Raw genomic sequence first — 13,189 nt, 5'->3', positions numbered from 1 at the left:
TTTACTTTTCTACTTATTTTCAACTCTTTAAATGTTATTCAATTACTTTAAACTACATGTATTTTTAAATTTTACTCAATGATTGCAGAGTTTATAAATTTTATAGAAGGGATTTTTAGTATTTACAATGACATTTATCTTAATGAGAAGCAAAATGTAAACAATTAAAAATTCTAGAGAAATGTTAAGGTGATTAGGGCTCATTGAGTCCCTTAATCTGAAGTTATTAGCAGATAGCTGCTCCAGAATCCCACTTCACACACACACACACAGACACAGAGCAATACAATTATTTAAACCTGAGTTCAGCCTTAGAAAAACAAAAGTAAAACTGAATTAATTTGAAACAATTATAAGACAAATAAATTCATCATTTAGGAATGAATCACCTATGTTTCAGGGAAAGAAACATTTCTTCATCATAGAGTGTATTTAAGGCAATAACACACTATATGACAAGAATTTATACAAGACTTCGTAACTAACAAAGCACTGCATATACATTGAGTCCACAGTAGGGTTACAATTTGGGAAGGTAAAGTATTAACTTCAGGTTATTGATCAGTAAGCAGGCTGAGAGAAACTAAGTGAAGTTCACCAAGCTAGAAGTAGCAAAGCTGGGACTTGAACTTTGTATCATCACACCCTGTGTCAGGTACTCTCGACACCAGTCCATTTTCATTCTTGTAATATTGGACATGGGGACATTATCGACAAATATGATAGATCATGATATAGAAGAATGATAATAATCAAAACTCAGATTTTTTAATTTGTGTATGCTATCAAATGAGATACATCATGTGAGAAGTTTTTATAAATTAAATTGAAATATTCCAAGAGAGCTGAAAATCAAAGAAAGTGTAAATTCTTGGAAAAAAAAAAAAACTCTTGCAAGTTTTTGTGTTTTCTTTTTTTAATATTAAGCATTCTTATAGAAGGCATGCCTAGAGTCATTTGATCAAATAAATATTCTACTTTTATTTTCCCAAACAAAGAATAAACTATAGCCTTTGGCATAGGTTATTTCAATAGGAAATAAAGATTAAAGCAGGCAAGCCCCAGGAGATGTTTTAAGCCGTTTCCATTTTAATGAAAACATGACTTTGTTTTCTTCCTGTTCTATCTTTGGGGGCAGTTCAAGGTTTAAATTAACCTAGGTTCTTGTGTACTTGTCTCTGAAGATGAAGTGAGCAGTAGATAGTTGTGGAAATGAGAGATTAATAACTTTTGTTGAACAGAATCAAAGAGAATACCACATGATCATTATAATAGCCATTCTACTCCTGGATTCAGGAATCAAATCAGCAGAAGAGATGACTAATTTTGTTTTCTTGTGAAAATGAAGAGCAAGTCAAGGCTCAGAAGGGAGCATTTAATAATATGGAAGAGGAAACAAGACAGGATTTATTCTTCAACTGGGTAGATAAGAAATGAAGACTTGTTTTGTACTAGGGCAAAGATGTTTCCTTAGACGTCTTGCCATGTGGATTTAATTAGCAAAATCTTTGATATGTAGTAGTGATGCAGTTTGTCTGAACTCCTGTCGCTTTGATTCTCTGTGAAGGAATATGACACTTAAGTAATGAAGGGCACCAATTCAGAGCCCTGCCATGTGCATTTCTTTTTTTTACTATTGTAGAAAAGTAGAATCACTTGTGACAAAATACACAAACGGTTAGCTGTAGAATTATAGAGCTGACAGAAACTCTACAAATCATTCAGTGTAATTTATTCAAGGTACTGCTTGATATGCCCACTTATAGAATTTGAAACCAATACAGAACATTAGTATTTCAAATAGGGCAGAAGGATGAGAATTATACTTACGAAAATGAAAAGAATGTTTATGGAAAATTTACAGAATAGGTTGGTCTATTTCTGTCAACTACAAAGATTGTTTACGAAAGGAAACTGAAAATAAAATGGCTTATCCTTGCCAGCTTTTCTTGGGAAGTATAGTAATATAGTGACTATTGCCCTTAAAAGGAAAGTAAAGACTTTCCATTCTTGTTTCTTTGTTAATTTATTAGACACTTACGGGGTAACTCACCAGTTTCTGTTATTATTTTGTTTGTTTCTCAGTAAAATCAAACATTATATTTATTATCATGAGTTCACAGAAACATTGGAAAGATTAATAAGATATTATTTTTCAAGAGCTTGGAACATATTATGGTTCAGCTATTTTGGCAAATAAAGTAGATAAATGAATAAGTTAAGCCTTAGTACTACACTTTTTTCTTCTTTTTTAAATCACTAGCAGTTGCCAAGAGTTACCAGACACTTTTTTTCATTTTACTTTGTTATTTTCTCAAAAGTCAAATCAGTAGAAGAAATAGCGAATCTTGTTTTCGCATGAAAATGAAGAATAAATGAGTTCACTTTCCATTCTGCCTTATTCTTTTAGATCTTAATATAGTAAACTGAAAATTATGGTACAATTTCTCATGGATATTTACATTGTTTTTCCTTTTCAGGAAAACATCATATACTAGCTGTCTATTTCTAGCCATGGTACACTGTATTAAACTTTCTAAATAAATAACAATGTCTATTTTAAGCAAAAATTTTAGAATTTCCACAGACTTAAGAGTTGTAGGCAATCAGAAAAGGGGGCAGGTTTTATTAAATGTCTTCTAGATCAGCAGCCCCCACCTTTTCAGCATCAGGGACTGATTTCGTGGAAGGAACTTTTTTTATGGACCGAAGAGGGGAAGGAATGGTTTCAGGATGATTCAAGAGCATTACATTTTCTATGCACTTTATATCTGTTATTATTACTTTAGCTCCACCTCAGATCATCAGGCATTAGATCCTGGAGGTTGGGGACCCCTATTCTAGCTCCAGGGTAGCAAGGTAATCCATATATTTATTTATACTGTAATATTTAGAGAAAAACATATTGATGCATTTCAGTGCTAAATGATATAGATGGTCATTGTTCATACTATTTGATTTCTCAATAGAACATGATCCACAATGATGATGTTATAGATAACATTTTATGGATTTTATTATTGTAATTTTAAAATACTTAATTTCACAAAAATTGTAATTTAATAATATACCTTGGTTGAAATAGTTTGAAGTTTATTTGTAACAGAAATTTTCAAATATATTGTTGTAGGATTTATGGAAATAAAATGTTCAGTGCTCCCTCTCCTGGTTTTATCATACTGGTGAACTGACCTCTTGTCCCCAAATTGTGGTGATAGCAGAGAAGACAGTTTTGAAAAACCAAATAAGATACTATCATGGAATATTGTTATTTCTGATTTGACTCTTTCAAACCCATTCAAATTGTCCAAGAAACTTATCCACTGGTTAAAGTTTATTACTTCTCCAAATATTATGAGATAGATGAAAATAGAAAATATGTACAATAATGTTGACTTTAGCCTTTGAAACAGCCTATTTTATTACAATTTATATTATTAAGAGTGAATAGGTAGCTTCTTGGTTTAATTCTTGTTCTGAGTTATTTTCTAGTGATGCTTTCTTGTTGATGGTTTTAGCAGTGCCCTAGGGTCCTGAAAGGTCATTCCAAATAGAACTTTAATTATTTTAAAGAATTCAAATATTAGAAAATCTCAAATAGAGAAAAAAAGTTTCAAAAGAATTACTTACTATTGTAAAGAAGAATATTAAAAAATTATTGAAATGTCCATACTTAAATTTATATGATTTTTTACTGAAGTTTTGTTCGCTTTATTTCATCAAAGACTTTAAGCTACTTCTTATATGTAGGACCTGGAAAAAATATTTCCCTTTCCACTTACTATATCTTTCTAGGTTTTAGGTATCTTTTAAGAATCTCTGTGGAAACTCAAATTTCACATATTGTTACCCTCACAGCAGCATGAAGTACATGATTTTGATAATAAATATCTAAAATCCAATAGTCTGTAAGGAAACAAAAAGCATTTTTCCTACTGATTCAAATGCTTTTTTTTTTCCAGTGACACATCATATATGCTTAAGAATTATAAAACCTCTTAGGAAATTATTTCTATTTTAATTGATTTCTATTCAGCTGATTTTTAAAAATAAACTTATTTTTTCAAAATTATATAAATATCTTACAAAATTGAAGGAGTCTGGGATTTTTACAATTTTGATTTTGGGAAAATTATATCACAAATCAAGATAGAGCAATTATTATAAAATCTACAGCAGGAAATCATACCTTTATCACATATTGTTACATACATTTGCAGTAAAGCGTGCCACGTTTTAGATTTCACATATTCTAAACTTTGCTTTAAATTGGGTCTGTAGTGGCATATCATCTTTTTTTATCAATATACATTATCTCACTAACTGATCAGTAGTGAGGGCTTGATATACAACTTTTTAATCTTTTATTCTTCAAAGTTGTTTTCCAATTCCACTTTTAAGGGTAGAGTTCACCAATGCTTTTGCTGAGATTTGATAACTGAAGACTGCTAACTAAATTTAAAGGTATTCTTTTATGACGAAAGGCATTTGAAGGATTTTCTGAGGCAATCCACATTTTCAGAGGATGTTTGTTAGGGAAGTGTACAGGGCAATATATCCAAGTGGGTACTCATAAAGGAAAGAGGAAACGACTGTTGGGAAAATCCTGCTCCAGGTTTTCAGGCAGCCCGTATGATTGACACATGATATCACTGGAGGCGTGTCCTGGAGTGGAGGTGGAGGTGGAGGCGAAGAGCTGAAATTCTGCGGAGCAGGAGTAGAACTGCTCTGTAAGGCACGCAGTGGTTTGCAGAGTGATAGCCGCAGACACAACTCCCAGCCCTGGAAAAGGAACAGCTACAGTTGCTGTAAATGTGCCTGAAAAGCAATTTCCAATCTTTGCTCTAGGTAAGAACTGTTTCCTTCCTTTCCTTCCGTAGACATTTTAAGGAAAGATCAGGTGAGAAATGTTGGCTTTTGCAAGGAACTGATTATTTCTTTGAACTCGCTTTAGATCTAAAATTACTGGTTGCATTTCAAATTACCAGTAGCATTCCCACTGCTAAAACGAATGCTCTTATTTAAAGTAAATGCTACCACTAAAAGAAAAAGCAGGGTCCTTTTCCTCCCCACCCCCACAACCCCCCCAGCCGAGCAGTAACAAGTTTCAAGTCTGAAACAGTCGGATGTGTGAAAGAAAAACTGGGTGTATTTTCTTTTTCTTTTTTTCTTTTTGCCAAAGAGGGACTGGCATTCGGTGTGTGGACCAAATGCATGTTTGTTTAGGCATTGTTGGCGACCGAATCCCCAGAAGCAATTGTTTAAAACCTGAATTTCCCGTCTCTGTGTATTGATTTCCAATGCGCAGAGGCGTCGCTTGAACGTTGTTTGAACTCTTAGGCATTCCAAGGGGCAAAAGCACTTCGGCAAAAACGTGCAAGACTGCATGTTACTTTGGTTCGCTGCTGACACGCCGACTGTGCGCCCGCCTGTCAATCACAGGGAGCAGCAACAGCCAGCACATGGCAGCGGGTGCGGGCGGCGGGCGAGCTGGCGAGCGGCCCTCTCCGCTCCACTCTTCGCCGGGGCGGCGGAGCGCGCGGCGAGTCCAAGTGCCTGGAAAGAAAGGGAAATTAACGTGTTCTTATCTCTAATCGTTTGTAGCAGGCGTTTCGGCCGCGGAACAGGAGGGTCGGAGGACTGGGAGTGATCGCTGCCCGGGAGAGGCTGACTGCCAGGACCGGAGTTCCCAGGGACGCCGTGCCCCCACTTGCCCGGCGTGCGGGATCGGGAAAGTGCCTGGACCTGCGCGGGGGCCGAGGGACGACGCCCCGCCTTCTCCCCGGAGAACCCCAAACCTCGCTCCCTTCACCACCGCCCCTTAAAAAGCGGGTAAAAAACAAACTCCCACCCACCCCCACCCGCGGGGAGCGGCGGTCGGGCCTCTCAGGCGTGTACTCCCTGCGCGGCTCCGTGACTCGTCCGTGGACGCCGGTTCGAGCCCCGTCCCGGGCGCCGCGGAGCCTCAAACGTCCGTGACGTGGATTTTCACGCATCAGGAGGCCGCCACTCCCGCCTTTCCCTCGAGGAGCGACTGGACCCCGAGGAGAACTCTGGTCCGAGCACAGCGGCGGGGCGGCCGGCCAGTCACGCACTCCTCTCCCCGCCGCTCCCCAGCTCGCCTTCCGGATAGACCGGGAGAGCCCTCCTGAAGGGAATTTGCTTTTTTTTTTTTTTCCTGGTTCTTGGAAGGGGGCTACAGGAGAGGAGCCCCGGAGGTGGATGTTACTGAGCTGCGCGGCGCACGCGAGCTGTGAGAGGTTTGCGCCTGGCCGCGCCGAATCTCCAGAGGATTGTCCCCCGCAGCCGGAAGGGGGCCGCGGGGAGCGCTCCTGCCCAGCGGCAGAGGCCGCGGGCCGACCGGCCGCAGCTCGGGCCATGCCTCCCCGTCCTCCCCGCCGCGGTTGATGCGGCGAGTGCACGCAGTCGCTCGCACCGGGACCCAGGCCAGGTTGCACTGCTTGGCCGCCCGCCCCCGCTTCGGCCTAGGTGAGTTTGGGGCGGCCGCCCTCGGGCTGCGGGGGCGGGAGGTGCACGGGCGGGGCGGGCCGGGCGGCAGGTGCGGGCCCTGGGGAGCGGCGTGGGGGCCCGGACCGCGCGAGGGAAGGGAGAGTGGGGCCACCCCCTCTCGCGGCCCAGCCGGCCCGCGGGTCGCTCAGAGCTGGGTAACCCGGACAGCGACCTTTCGCCTCCGCGCGGGACGGCGAGGCGGGGTCCCCGGTCCTCAGTCGCCTGCAGCGGCGGCGCGGGGACCCGGGGAGTCCTCTCGGGGAAACCCCTTCACGCGAAAGGTGCATTCGGGGAGGCTTGGAGCGGGGGGGAGGTCCGAGGAGGACCGCGGAGCTGCTCGGCGGGTGCCCGCGGCGGGCTTTCGGGACCCGAGGATCCCTCGGACGGGGGCCTCCGGAAAGGCGTGTTCGCGCGCGAGTGCCAGAGCGGACCCCCGGTTCGCTGGGGAGCCCCTGGGCCGAGTCGGTGTGCGCCCGCGCGAGCTGCCACTTTATTCTTGTTGTGAGCGCGGCGGCGCGGCGAGGGGCGGGAGAGGGCACTGCCACTTTAAAAGTGGGGAAGTCCGCCCTCCTGAGGTAATGGTAACCTCAGCCTCCTCCCCTCCTCCTGCCCGAGAGAGAGAGAGAGGAGAGAGAGGGGGAGCGAGAGAGAAGACTTGTTTTCATTCATAACTTTTTCCTTTTCCTTCCTCTCCGTCAACTATTTATTCCCCGCTCGTCTCAGCGCGGATTGCAGAGGGCGCAGCTCCACCGCGGGAACCGGCGATGTGGCGACACCGCTCCGCCGCCTGGGCCCCCGGCTCGCTGCGCCCCGGCTCTTTAGGAATCCGGCTTCTCCTTTAAAGTGTAGACAGATATTTATTTATAACCCTCCCTGCCTTGGGCTTGCTTTTTGGCGCCTGCATTCACTCCGAAGGCTTTTCCTGATTTGTAAGCATCCTTGGTGGCATACGCCAAAAGGCTTGGAAATCCACGGTGATCCTTAGAATATGATGGGATTGTCCGAAAAGGTATTCGACTTCGATTCGGGGCTTTCTTGGGGGAGAAGAGTCTGCCGAGAGCGTGTGAGCGTGTTTGGGGCTAGATCCAGGGCTGTCACTGCTGGAAAAGGGGCTTTGCTTCAGATCCGAGGTGGCTGACATTCTTTGCTTTTTCTTTTTATCTGGTGGCCTCCTTTACCGGCCAGCAGGAACTTTGTTAACAGCTAGCATTAAAGACTCAGATTAAAGTCATGCCTTGTGCTTTTTCTACTCTCTTCAGATCCACGTTTTTTTCTTTCGTGTGGAGTCTGACTACTTGTAGATACTCTTTGCTTTAGAAGCACTGGGTTAGAAAGTGCTTTGCGAGGAGGAATGATACTGCAGAGTAACGAGGGAATCTTTTTAACAGTCCTTAAGGACTCCAGGACTAAACCCAGCAGGTTGTGAACATGTTTCTCCTTGAGTACAGAGAAGGTAGAAGAAGCTAGAAACTTGAGGCTCCGAGTTGAAAGAATGAACGGGGGGAACGCCAAGAAGTTAACATGTAAGACAGTCCAGGGCCATTCAGTGAAGTTAATAGATGAAATGGACTTCTTTCTGCCTTATTCCTGAAGCTGATGAGATTTGGCTCATGGTAGTGGAGAACAGGCATTTTTTCCTTTGCATTCTTGAACTGGATCAAATCTGTAGATTGTGGGAGGAATTTGTGTGAAAAATATTCTGGTTTACCGTTTATGAGAACAAAAACGTTTTTATGTTTAATAGATGGTTTTATGAAGAATCCATTATAAATTAGAAGTAATTTATCATTGGTATTGAAATAGATTTTTACCTGGATATTGCTATACTTTATTACAAGAAGCACATTGATTCAGAGTTGGCAGTGCTTTTGAAAATCAAGATCTGGCATGTAAATACAAATTTTTAGAGGAAATACAGATAATTAAAATGGCCAGGATTTCCCCATACTACTTTAAAGGCCAGACACTTATTTGTATGTGAAAGTTATCTTGTTATGTCAGTGATCCTTATTTAAACTTAAAAAAATTCAAATGTGAATGGTCTTAACATTCACAGAACTGTACATTGAGTTTTGTGTGTGTGCTTTAGAGGCTATAAAACACCAAGAACTGTTGTGTTCGTCTGCATTCACTTTTACATCTTGTAGACTAATAGTGAACTAGGTTTAAAATTCTGGTTTCTACTGAAGATGACCTCTTAATTTGAGATTCCATTTCAGTTTGGAGTGTCTTTTTTTTTTTTAATGCTTGAAGTATACCTTGACTAATTTCCTGAACACTAATCTAATGCTTATAACAGCAAACAGATAATTAAAGACAACAGCACCATAGCCATTCTTAGTTTGTTGTTGTTGTTTTAATGGATGTTTTCTTTTATGGAAAGTACCCATGAACTGATACAGAGCTTCTTTGGATGAGAGCTGTTTATTAGTGCTTATACTCAGTGTTCCCCACAAGGGCATACTCCATTTTGTTTGTTAGATTCACAAACAGGAAGACATTACTTCTTGATTCTGCTTTTTAAAAGTTGAAAAAACTTCCAGTTCTTATGGCATGGGGTCTCTTGCCTACATTCTTCTTCTATGATGTGGTCCTAAGCCTCTCTCTGAATTGGACTCTGTCCAGGACCCCAGCATCATTGTAATCCGCTGATGAGGGAGATCATTACCAGGTGGTTTAGGCAATTTGTGACTTGACAGGATTTCTCACCTCTTCTCCCCCCACCCCCCCAAATGCTTCTAGTCATTTATTTTCTCTTTTTTTTTTCATCTTTGATTTCCTTTTAGGATTTCAGATGCATGCCAGGTTTCCACTGATTGCCAGAAATCAAGATCACTACACATGGATCCCCAAAATCAGCATGGCAGTGGCAGTTCATTAGTTGTGATCCAGCAGCCTGCATTGGATAACCGTCAGAGGCTAGACTATGAGAGAGAGATTCAGCCTGCTGCTATTTTGTCCTTAGACCAGATCAAGGCCATCAGAGGCAGCAATGAATACACAGAAGGGCCATCCGTGGTGAAAAGACCTGCTCCTCGAACCACACCAAGACAAGAAAAGCATGAGAGGACTCACGAAATCATACCGATTAATGTGAATAATAACTATGAGCATAGACCTACCAGCCACCTGGGACATGCAGGACTCTCAAATAACACCAGAGGCCCCATACTGAGCAGATCAACTAGCACTGGAAGCGCAGCCAGTTCTGGGAGCAACAGCAGTGCCTCTTCTGAGCAGGGGCTGTTAGGAAGGTCCCCGCCAACCAGACCCATCCCTGGTCACAGGTCTGAAAGGGCAATCCGGACCCAGCCCAAGCAACTGATTGTGGATGACTTAAAGGGCTCCTTGAAAGAGGACCTGACGCAGCACAAGTTCATTTGTGAACAGTGTGGGAAGTGCAAGTGTGGGGAATGCACAGCTCCCAGGACCCTGCCATCCTGCTTGGCCTGTAACCGGCAGTGCCTTTGCTCCGCTGAGAGCATGGTGGAGTATGGAACCTGCATGTGCTTGGTCAAGGGCATCTTCTACCACTGCTCCAATGACGATGAAGGGGATTCCTACTCGGATAATCCTTGCTCCTGTTCACAGTCACAGTGCTGCTCTAGGTACCTGTGTATGGGAGCCATGTCTCTGTTTTTACCTTGCTTACTTTGTTATCCTCCAGCCAAGGGATGCCTGAAGCTGTGCAGGGGGTGTTATGACTGGATCCATCGCCCAGGGTGCAGATGTAAGAACTCCAACACTGTCTATTGTAAGCTGGAGAGCTGCCCCTCCCGGGGTCTGGGTAAACCATCATGATTTTTGGAGGTGGGTTGGACCTCCTGAACTTCTCTTGCTTTCAAGCTGTGGCTGTTAAAAAAGATGCTGTCAGATACTGGTTTTATTTTCTTTGCAGTTTTCCCCTGTTTCCCACCTTTCTCCCCTTCTTTCCAAGGTTTGACTCATGGATTGTACTCTTCTCTAATGGATGGTCTTCAGTAAGAGTGGACTGTGAAATGCATCTGGCTCCCCCTTACGACAAGAGCCTCTGCCATCCACTCGAGAGGGTATTGAGAGCCAGTGGGCTTTTGTGTAGCCTTTTTGTTCTGCAAGCAACTTTCCAAAGTTGTACACGTGAACATATCCACACATGTACACCCAGGCTACAGTGATTTAGAGCTGTTTTTGATTGGGTACTCTGGGAACAGGGAAATTGGTGTTTAAAGAAGCAGCAGTTTAATTGCTTAAATAAGCTATATATTAAATCTGTCTCCAACTAGGGCTATCTTCATAGCATTAGACACTTAAGTAGCATGGGAGATCTGTTTTTGTTACAACGTTAAAATTCCCCTTTAACCACTGCCCTCTCCTTGCTCCTCAACAGTCTATCCCCTCAGTTTTGGTGTATCTTATTTTAGAGACGCCAGGGTTTTGTTTTGTTTTTTTCTGTGTAATTTTAGGTCTGCTTTACAATGTAAGTCTTCACATTGGAGATATATTGGTTGTATCTTGCTCATCCTTATTCAAGCTTTCATATTTGTGAAGGACTCGACTCCCGCCCTTCCGAACTCCTTGCTTTTCACCAAATTACTCTTGTCATTGAGGGCACTTGGATAACTGAAGTTGATATTTATATCTGATCAATCTATAGATGTCACAGAACTATGCTGCCTGAAGTGATCTTGGCTCCTTAATGGTTTTTGGCCACTTCGTTAGTTAACAGCTGGGTAGTTCTAATCTTTTCTGTTTCATTGCCTTAACCACAAATTGTGGTGCTTTTTGTATATTTTATGTATAAATCACAAAGTTGAATTCTGACTATTTTTAAGACAAAAGTCTGTTAAACTTTTTTATTGTAAAGAATATTTATTATGCGAATCTCTATTATTTTATGATATTTATTGCAAAAGACTGTTGAAATGTACTCATGTCTGAATATAACAAAATATCAATACGTAACGGAAAATAAGGTGACACGAAGAAAGTACATATGTTAACTATAATGCAGAAAATATATTAATTAATGAAACTGTCTCTTGATTTCTTCATTTATTAGCGTGTACTGTTGTGATTTTTGTCATTTGCTTTGACTCTTCATGCATACCCATTTTCTTTCTTTCCCTTAATATACCAAATCTAGATGTAAGTGACCTCAAATCTTGAACTAGATGTTTCCTAGAAAATTCACTAATCAAGATTTTGTATTCCAAATTCTGTTTCAACAAATGCCCAAGTGAATCACTTTACAAAGTGAAAAAGGTTTTTTTGTGATTAATATTAACAAGTCCGTCCCTCCTTTGGCTATTCTGTAAGCAAGGGGTTTTGTGTATATCAATTTCTTGGAATGGGACATACCTGTATGTTTTAAATAATGTTTATCAACTCTTGGATTAGTCTGAAATTAATTTTCATCAGCAAAGCTTAAAAAATTAGTTCTGTAGCCATTCTAGGAGTCTCTGGCACTGTCATTTTAATAAAACATAGAATTTAAGAGTGCATCAAGGGGATAGTTAACATTATCAAACAGATGTTTTAAAAACATTCCAATCCTTTTCATTCCTTTAATAAGTCTTTAATGTGCCCTGATCAAATAACATTGTGTCATGTCTCATGGAATTAGAAATGTGAGGGTGTGAAACTTTATATTAAAAAAAGAATGTGTTTTTAGTTTTTAGCCTGCTGAAGTCAGGACATAGTTAGAATCTTTGGGTCTGATAAAATTTTGTTCACATGAATCCTCAGACTCGATTTCACTAACTCCTCCGTATGCCTAAGTGACGTGTCAAACCTGAATAATCAGCACTTGAGAATAAGATGTTGACATAATTTGAACCCAGGATTTAGGCTGTCAAAACTCTTATCCAGTTTTTTTTGTTTGGTTGTTGTCTCTTACATGATTTGACTACTAGTTTTGGATTATTTATCCTTTGTATTCATAGGCTTTGCTTTTGTTTATTAAATAAGACATAAGCGATAGAAACTTTTAATGCATTTCCACCAAGCCACCAAACCTATTAGTTGGCATTGTGACATTTGGCTTAATCAAGTATTTTCTCTATGCTCTGAAAGCAGAAACATTTTTTAAAATTTCATAATCTATGGTATTTTAAAATGTGAATTTGTTTCCTCTTGTATTCAAGTTATGTGGTGATATCACTGGTCCCTGAATATTGAATATTTCATTGAGATTTGGCTCCTTAATGAAGCATATAAATAGACTCCTTCAAAATACTGTGTAAATTTTTTCTGTTATTTAGACCCTTCGTATAATCAGGAATTGGTGTAAGAGCTGTCTGTAGTTAAACTAACCAGACTAAGAAGCTGTGGCTTTTATTGAAAGAAATTCATAACTTTTATGAGAATAAGGTATGTTGTGGAGTTTTAACTTCTGGCTATATGGGGGATACATTAAAATTATAATATTAAGATGGCAGTCTGCTGCTGCTAGGGTTCTATATGCACTCTGGCATAATGTCAGGCCCATATTTGGAAATAGCAATAAGTTAGTAGTTCAGACTTCTAACATGCTTGTCAGATACAAAGAATAAACACTTTGATTCAAAACTTCCTCCTTTGTGATGGTTTAAACCTAGAAGAAAAAAATATTAGGATGTGTCTTCATCAGTGCTCATGAGTCCAATGTGTTTGAACTGAATACTGATGATCATTTAAAAGTGCTAAGGCTTTGAAAGCATTA

General features: G+C 41.0%; 2 protein-coding genes and 1 non-coding gene across 6 annotated transcripts; 2 read left to right on the top strand and 1 right to left on the bottom strand.

The window, feature by feature from the left end:
- Nucleotides 1–3,425: 3,425 nt before the first annotated feature.
- Nucleotides 3,426–6,380, bottom strand: LOC132342596 (uncharacterized). The gene is made up of 2 exons (XM_059876277.1): nt 5,269–6,380; nt 3,426–4,782 (listed from the first exon to the last, which is right to left on the bottom strand). Exon 1 carries the CDS (start codon nt 6,378–6,380, stop codon nt 5,574–5,576), a length of 807 nt encoding a protein of 268 aa, XP_059732260.1. The 3' UTR covers nt 3,426–4,782; nt 5,269–5,573.
- On the top strand, nt 4,726–11,526 carry SPRY1 (sprouty RTK signaling antagonist 1). 4 transcript variants are annotated; one of them, XM_059875915.1, is made up of 3 exons: nt 4,726–4,848; nt 5,608–6,489; nt 9,297–11,526. In XM_059875915.1, the coding sequence occupies exon 3, from the start codon at nt 9,352–9,354 to the stop codon at nt 10,309–10,311; it is 960 nt and encodes a 319-aa protein (XP_059731898.1). In that variant the 5' UTR covers nt 4,726–4,848; nt 5,608–6,489; nt 9,297–9,351; the 3' UTR covers nt 10,312–11,526.
- Nucleotides 5,907–5,968, top strand: MIR12036 (microRNA mir-12036). Its single transcript, NR_162400.1, has one exon. It is a non-coding gene; the product is annotated as a microRNA mir-12036 (primary transcript).
- Nucleotides 11,527–13,189: the final 1,663 nt, after the last annotated feature.

Source organism: Bos taurus, chromosome 17 (genome assembly GCF_002263795.3).
Source record: "Bos taurus isolate L1 Dominette 01449 registration number 42190680 breed Hereford chromosome 17, ARS-UCD2.0, whole genome shotgun sequence".
Taxonomy (NCBI): domain Eukaryota; kingdom Metazoa; phylum Chordata; class Mammalia; order Artiodactyla; family Bovidae; genus Bos; species Bos taurus.
Note: the sequence above shows the minus strand (reverse complement) of the source record. Positions and strands in the feature narration are given on the sequence as shown.